Consider the following 7,924-nt stretch of genomic DNA (forward strand, 5'->3'; position numbering starts at 1 on the left):
ATCTAATCCGATCACAAAAGGCGCATGTTGACGCCAGGTGTAAAGGGGGCCATAGTCATGCACTTGTGAAGGCTGAGAGGTGCCAGGTTTCAGGAGCAAGTTAAACACTGTGTAGCTTTTCCTCATGTAAAATGCAGCTTCAGAGGCTTCTCCACCCCGACCAGAATATAGCTCTTTTCTTTCACTTAGTTTGGTGTGGTGATGTCAGGATTACCACACAGGAAGTGGAAGTGTATGGAGTCATGCACATGTAATGACTGTGAGTAGTGACTGATTGTGGAGAAACTGAGAAATATTATTTTAAGTGCATTTATTCTTCTGGGGACATCACAGGCTGTTTGTTATTGTTTCGTAAATGTATGAATATATTTTAAAATGTACTTCTTTAAACAAAAAAAGGAAAGAAAATTGGAGGTGTCTGTTATTTATAGGATATTAGGCATTGGTTTCACTGCTCTGGCCCACCTGTGATCAAATGCTAACAGTACTGACAAGGACACAAACAGAAGACAAATCTAGAGCAGAGTCAGGCAGGAAGGATAAGGAGAGAGCAACTGTCTGTGGACACCACATGTAAAAAAAAAAAACATTCCCTTTTCTTTTAGGGGTTGTCTTTCTTTTGCCTCTCCATTACACCTGCTGTCACTTTGATTTGGACCAAAGCAGCTGAAACTGATTCAGGGAAAAAAGTGGACATCGGTATCAGTTATTGGTCAATTGAGTTATCATCGGCAAAAAATCTAATATCATGAATCATGTTTATCACATTTTTTTGTAAAAGATACAAGGAATATCTTAAAAAAGATGAAATAAGGAAATTGACTGACACCAAAAGTAACTTCTGCCCAAACCTATAATTAGATAAGCATGTGCTGGGCGACAGAGGAAGGTGACAAACTTTTATTAAAATTAGAAACAGTAATATCCATCAATGAATTTAAGGGCATCATTAAGAATGTGGTGATAGAGACATGTGTTTTTTATTGAGGATTTTTGAATGATATGTTTTATTTGTTGCATTTCAATGTGTTTTGAAAAGAGATCTTTAATCTCAATGGGACTTTTTGGTTGAATTAAAGTAAATTAATTAAACACGCAGATTTTTCTTGTTTTAATGTGTTTACTTTTTCATTTTTACAAAACTTACATAATGTTGTGTTCATAAACAATTGCTTTCCTCTGAGCAGAGTCATCATGCTACTTCTCGTTGCTGCACGTTAAGTCTGTGGCAACACTTGGGTCCTGTTCATTGTCGCTGCTGTTCTTTAATAAGTCTGTGGATGTCTCCACCTGTTCTGGGCAGGATGTGTACTCAGCCAAAGCGTCCATCCCGGCCAGGACGAGTGTGTCCTGCCGCTGAGCCCTGCGGCTGTAGCCCAGCCTCTTGAGGGTCCGCCGGGTGGTGGTGAGTGAGATGGGCTTCCTCTGCCCGCTGCTGTTGTACAGAGCCTGGATCTGCTCGGTCGTAGCGTGGTTGTTAGCCTCCACCACCTTCTCCATTGTCTTCTCCCCGCTGTCATCGACGAGGCGTTTCCTCCCGCAGGACCCCCGGTGGCTCGAGGTCTTCTGCTTCTCACACCATTCCCTGTAAACTCGAGACACTGCGGTCTTTGAGAAGCCCAGCTGGTTCACCGTCTCTGAGATGCTGCAGCCGGCGCGCCGCACTCCAACTATCATGCCCCGCTCAAACTCACTCAGGTCCCGAGACTTCCCCATGTGTCACCGCTCAGTCCGGTGGGGACTTGAAGGAGCACCTGATACTCGCTTTCTGCTGAAAACAAAACAAAGTCGTAAAATAATCGCTCTTCTTCTGTGGTTTTTGGCACATTAGACTCAAAGTAGGCTCTCTGTCGCCCCCTTCAGGTGGCTCCGCGATTTGTTCTTTGCTCATTTTTGCACAATAGGGTGATACTTAATCAACTAATTTTTATAATTCTTATTTTTATGCATTATTTATTTTTTTAATTATTTTTCTATTATTTTATGTGTCTCCAACCAGCTTATTTTATTTCATTTTGTTATTAATTTTACGCACATCCCCTACAAGATGTTATGTTTATTAACTCAGGTAAAATGGGACAAATAAGGGTCACCAAACATGTTGCATTGTTAGGACAAATGTGTTTTATATGAAAATAATTTTTACTCTGAGATAAGGGACTGTTCGTTACTCATGAGGGGAGAGAGAGGGTGGTGCAAAAAATGGGGGAGGCATGTCAAATATTTTAAGCAATGGAGAGGGACTTTAGTTTTTATGTTGGCCGAGGGGAGGGGCATACACATTTTAATGTTTGTATTTTGTATTTATTTTATTGGCAATTTTTTTTTTAAAGAAAACATGGCTTCCAGATGCATGTTTTCTTTAATAATGGCAAAAAATACAGGATTCATCATAGCCAAAAACTGTAAAAACAGAAATTATCATTGGATTTTCAAATTTCATGTGCAACAAACCCTTTTGTCAGACAACAAAATGAATAAAGAAAAATTCTAATTTGAGCTTGAAATACTGATATTTCATCAAAATCACTTTATTTATCCTTTAAAATTTGGCCAAAAATAAACCATTATGCAAACTATCCAGCATGCACGACAAATGTGAATGAAAAACCAAGGCTTTTTTCAACTCCAGGAATTTGCCTTCAACTTTTAACTTTCAAATTTTAAAGGGTAAGTTTTAAAAATCTAATAGTTAACTTATGGTGGAGGAAGGGTCATGTATTTTCCAGAGAGGCTCAAGTAGAGAACAGTCCCTAACTAGTATGGACAGAGAAAGGATAAAAAATAAAAAATCTCTGGTCCCAGATCTTGCAAGAAAAGCCATGTTGACTGTTAATTTTCTCATTTTGGTAATAAGAGCAGAGCAGCTCCAACAATCAGGGTAGCTCATAACAACAAAAGTGGTTGCAGAATGTTGCATTTTAGTAATTGTTTGACTTAGAATTAAAATATTTTCATGCTTTATTTTAAGGTCGAAGTATTTCAAGTGAGTATTAAATGTTTTCAAGTAAAATGGGACAAAAAAAAGCTAAATTTGGCCTTTTTTTCTAAGGTGACACCAGCATGTTCCTAGGCTACCAACTGCCATAAAATCGTGTGCTATGCTATCGTGTGGCACCCTGTCATATCGCAGATATATTAAGTATTTACTTAAAAAATATATATAAAACAGTTAATACAGTGAGTCCATGGCAGCAACAATGGTCCAGAATTAGCTATGATTGTTACACACACACACACACATCCATTGTAGACAATATAGCACCAAGGAAACAGGCAGGAAAAGAACAGGGACAGCATGGAAGAAAAGTTGGACGATATTTTTTTAATGAATAGTTAGGTTACATTAATTATTTAATTAATTAATGACTGAACTAATAAATTGCTTCAACCATTTAAAAACAAACATGATTGTCCTATTTTATCTGAACATGTCAGCAAAATGAGGTAAGGGTTCATGATGTGTTTGAACGTCCACAATTTCTACTTGGCAACATATGTTCTCTAAAGAAATATTGCAGAGATCCATAACAGCTTCTTCACAACATGTCCCTAATTTCCTGACTTCACCTTCGACCTGTAACAAACAGATGTGTGGCGCTGCCGCCGACTCTCAAAAACATAAAGCTGCTGGAAATACAGAGGCAGCAAACTAAAATATGAACATATGATGATATAAAGCAAAACCAAATACCCAACTCATGTATGATTAAGTACCAGCTGCTACACAAAGAAACTTTGTCTGCAACTACCTCTAAAAATAAGGCAAGTATTTTTCCCCTTGGGTGCTCTTCACCCCAAAAGTCAGGCCTTCAAATTAAAAATGGTCCGTAACAGTTACTGCGTATTTCGGTGTAGCTGACCCAGTAAGTATATATATATATATTTCTAATTCTCAAAGGCAGATTGAGATTATATATAGTGTGTGTGTGTGTTTATATATCTTTACAGTAGATAGCTGAGGGAGTTAAATGGCTCACTGTGACTGACCCGAAAATGGTGCTTTGCATTTTCACACCCTTTTCATATTACTGTGCACACAGTAAATAATAATTGACCTTGACACTTCAGGCCCATAGCACTTGATTTACAAATACACACGCACACACAGAAACTGTAGTGTGCGAGAGATGCCCTTTGACTTGACTTTGTCACAACTCTCTGACGTTACACTACTCCCTCCAGTCTCAGAGCCCAGGCTTTTCCAGGAGATACTGGCATAGACGGCATAAGAATCATCAGTCCAGCTGCTGGTGTCACTGGTGCCCACTTCAGTGGTACGTTAGGATAGTCCATAAGTGTAACCTGTGGATGCAAAAGAGCAGTGTGCAGTTTATGATTATGACACATTAAGGTAACTGGGATTAAACTTTATAGGCATAAAGGTATAAGAAGTACTGTTGTGGCTCCAGACGTCCTTGGTGCTGTGAGCTGAAGCAGCTGTTTGGACGGCCAGCCGAGGATTATGGCGTAAACTGTATTGTTTTTGGCGGTGTACCTATAACAGGAGCAAGAAGTGGCTTATTTTGCATCACAAAATCAAGTATGATAGGGAGAGGGGCGTCTGGGCTATTTGGCTTAGCCGGCACAAAATCTGGCATAAGCAGCACAAAATAACATCCTCACCAGACAGTGACAGTGCTGTTCTCCGTCTGGACCCTCCAGGGTCTGGAGGCGTAGATGGCCTCCCCATTAATCTCCAACCAGGCACCAAGTCCCCTCAGCCTCTCCTCAAACACTGGGGCAATCATGCCATCTGCCATGGGTCCAATGTTCAGCAGGTAGTTACCACCCATTGCCACCACATATACCAAGTCCTGAGGAAAGAGAGTGTTACATTAGCCCAGATATTTAATCACAAAATAACTGGACGTGTATCAGTTGTGGGTGATAACCTGCTGTGACCTGTCACCTTTATGATGGACGGCAGGTCCATGACTTCACTTAGCTTCATGTCTCTTCGGTAGCCCCAGGAACGGGTGTCGATGGACTGGCATTTCTCCCATTTGTGGTCTGGAAGTTTACCAGGCGTGTACCTGTCAGCACAGTTATAGTAGCCTCCATGTTTGCAGTAGCAGCCTTTACCCCACCTGTCATTGGTAACCACGACATCCTGAAGAAACACAAGTCGTTATCCATAAAAAGAAAACTGCTGAGATTTATCAAATAGTTTGAAACTTGTTGCTGTAAACGCTCTTTCACCTTCACTGGACTGTCGTTGTAGAGCCAGGCCAGGAACTGGGTGGAGTTCCAGTAGGTATCTGGTGCTTCCCAGTCCCCATCAGACCAGATCAGATCCGGTTTGTACGCCATCACAAGGTTCACTAGTTCTGGAAGAGTCTTATGGGAAACAAAATTCTGAGTCTTGAACCCCAAAGCTTGGTCCAACAAGAAAAGGGGATGGTACCATTCATACAGAGAGTGGTACAGACCCAAACGCAGTGACCTGTAGGCAGAGAAGTATTAGTGAATACTCCCAACCCCCACTAGGGGTCGCCAAAGCTTTAAGGGGGTCATGAGGCTTTCTTGATTTTAAGGGGTGTAAGAAAACCTGTTTATAAATATACAGTAGGCCTATATCTCAGCATTGAATTTATTTCTGTTAAGAAAAATAAACGAAATAGTCATTTTTAAAGTTTAGATTATTATTCATGAGGGCACAATCAAGACCTGAGCACAAGCTTTGTTCTCTGGGCCTTTACTCTCTGCTAGACAGCCTTGCCCTGCAGTTAAAGCAACCAGTAACAGAACAATGGCCAAGTGTCAGGAAGAAGAAAACACTGACTTTGTCAAGAAGAAGCCTATAAAGTATGTATGATTGTTAAAAAGAAAAAGGAAAAAAGAAAATAGAGAGTCTACTTAAAATAATCCAAAATAGCTCATTTTGACCTCCTGAAGTTATTGCGTTCACTGTGAGGGAATTTTGTTGTGTTACAGCCTTTAGCCTCAGTCAGTAAATGGATGATAGTTATGCTTAAGGCAACAGTCGGGTCAGCAGAGGGCCTAAAAGAGGCCTCGAGGTCAGGCTACTTGACCTTTGTTATGAACGCACTCCATCTATCTTCTCCAAGTTGTAGTAGAGGGAGTACAGCTGCCCAGATAAGGCTATAGCTGGCTCTGTTGCCATGGCTCCCAAGGTTAAGGGGAAGAGAGATTTCCTTATGCTGCATGCTCAACAGACAAGAGTCTAATATTAGAAGTTTGTTTTTAGTTCCATCCTACTTGGATGCAGTCCTATAGATATGACTCAATCATTATTCACATTATATCTTATTATTACCTCATTAATTTCGTCTTCTTTATTTGTGCTACAGTCTACTCACTAGGGGACTTTCTTTTAAAGGTATAATTGAATGAATGCAGATGCAGTGTATGTCTAATTTTATTACCTCTTCCTGACAGCTGCAGCCAGTTCTCCCACCAGGTCCCGGTGAGGACCTACATCCATTGAGTTCCAGTTCCAGGAGCCTGCTGAGGGCCAGTTTGTGAATCCTTCGTGGTGTTTGGATGTGAACACCACATACCTGGAGGAGCATGTACACATTAATGTCCTTATGCATTTCTGAGACAAGGAAGTGAGCAGGCATTCTGTTAAAAGTATTCTGATCTGACTTTTGAGATGATTGTCCTATGCGCTGAACACCACCTGCAAGCAAGCACACGACACCTGTAGGTGCGGCTGTGGCTGAGCAAACACTGGCAACAAAAGAGACCTGCTGCATTTTCATGGCACTGTTGCACCAGGAAGAGAGCTGCTCACCACACCTGGCTCCAGAGGCTTTGAATATCTCTGCCCAGTTATCCGGATCGAAGAATTCCGCGCGAAACTCGTGCGCAAAATCCGCGTACCTAAAGCCCGGCGGGTAGTTTCTCTGCATGAACTCCACTTCTTCTTTGCGCCTTTCAGACCGCCACCAGTACCAGAACCACTCACTATACTGGCCGAAGCCAGGGACCGAGAAGACCCCCCAGTGGACGAAGATCCCGATCTTGGCCTGGTCGAACCACTGGGGCAGAGGTCTGGCATCCAGACTGGTCCAGTTTGCTGCGTAGCGCGCTGTGCATCCACATCCCCACATGAGGAGGGGAAACACAGATATCAAAGATATAACACACGTAGGTCGCATTTGAAGTGATGTGATCCCTCGTGGGTAATTTTCTACTGTAGTCCTTTGCCGTTTAAAAGGCTCTTATTAGGCCTGCTCGCACACCCAGCCGTGCCAGGTGACCTGTCTTTAACATTTGCATTAGGCACACCTGAAGGCTGCTTTGGGACGGACAAACAGTGTGACCGCCCTTCAGTTCATACATGGGATGCGTAAACAACATCGATCATACTTTGACTTGGACTATACCAACTGTGTGTAGGGGAGAGTGGGGTCGGTTGGGACAGTTTTGTGTGGACATGAAATGGTCTCTCATTACTTAGAGGCTACTATTGTAGGGTAAAATAATATGATCCCTGAAGAGATACAGTTATCTAATTTAAGTTTTTTAGATATACAAGGAGTGCATTCCCCCAAAATTCTGCCTCGGCAGGACGGTTGGGCCCGTGGATAGGGTGGGTTTGGACACCTTATTCTGAGAGGGAAAACATTTAAATCAAAGCTAAAAATAGCAGTTCAAATTTGGACACCTTGTATTTCCAATGTCACTTGTTCACACATTTCTTTCAGAAAAAGAAAACATGTAAAATTTTTATATTTTCATAAACTACGGAGATATGGAATTTGGTTGTCCTTCGAGTCTTCATTCAGTGGCACCTATCAGCTCAGTGTGGTAGGCTATATGAAGCCTATAAGTTGATGTAGGCTGTTGAGTTTGTTTCATTTTGAGAAAAAAAGTCAATAAATCTTGAAAGTTTAAAAAGTTGCATACCATAAAACTTATCGAGCTATTATTTGCTTAAATCACTGAAATCAAG

General features: G+C 41.4%; 1 protein-coding gene across 2 annotated transcripts; it reads right to left on the bottom strand.

The window, feature by feature from the left end:
* Positions 1 to 3,318: 3,318 nt before the first annotated feature.
* On the bottom strand, positions 3,319 to 7,733 carry LOC125904690 (tissue alpha-L-fucosidase-like). Of its 2 annotated transcripts, none has more exons than XM_049602276.1 (7): positions 6,850 to 7,733; positions 6,390 to 6,524; positions 5,203 to 5,446; positions 4,913 to 5,113; positions 4,627 to 4,817; positions 4,399 to 4,498; positions 3,319 to 4,305 (listed from the first exon to the last, which is right to left on the bottom strand). In XM_049602276.1, the coding sequence occupies exons 1-7, from the start codon at positions 7,125 to 7,127 to the stop codon at positions 4,168 to 4,170; spliced, it is 1,287 nt and encodes a 428-aa protein (XP_049458233.1). In that variant the 5' UTR covers positions 7,128 to 7,733; the 3' UTR covers positions 3,319 to 4,167. The 2 variants fall into 2 exon arrangements, with proteins under 2 accessions (XP_049458233.1, XP_049458232.1); XM_049602275.1 differs by having other exon boundaries at positions 6,766 to 7,733.
* Positions 7,734 to 7,924: the final 191 nt, after the last annotated feature.

The sequence above is a fragment of the Epinephelus fuscoguttatus genome, linkage group LG17 (genome assembly GCF_011397635.1).
Source record: "Epinephelus fuscoguttatus linkage group LG17, E.fuscoguttatus.final_Chr_v1".
NCBI lineage: Eukaryota > Metazoa > Chordata > Actinopteri > Perciformes > Serranidae > Epinephelus > Epinephelus fuscoguttatus.

What these genes read in the sequence shown, in the direction of transcription:
- LOC125904690 (XM_049602275.1), bottom strand. Translation starts at nt 7,127, where the DNA reads ATGCGACCTACGTGTGTTATATCTTTGATATCTGTGTTTCCCCTCCTC. An exon ending in TTCAAAGCCTCTGGAGCCAG is followed by an intron (nt 6,525 to 6,765) that starts GTGTGGTGAGCA and finishes ATGCTCCTCCAG; the next exon opens with GTATGTGGTGTTCACATCCA. An exon ending in ACCTGCCGTCCATCATAAAG is followed by an intron (nt 4,818 to 4,912) that starts GTGACAGGTCAC and finishes CTCTTTCCTCAG; the next exon opens with GACTTGGTATATGTGGTGGC.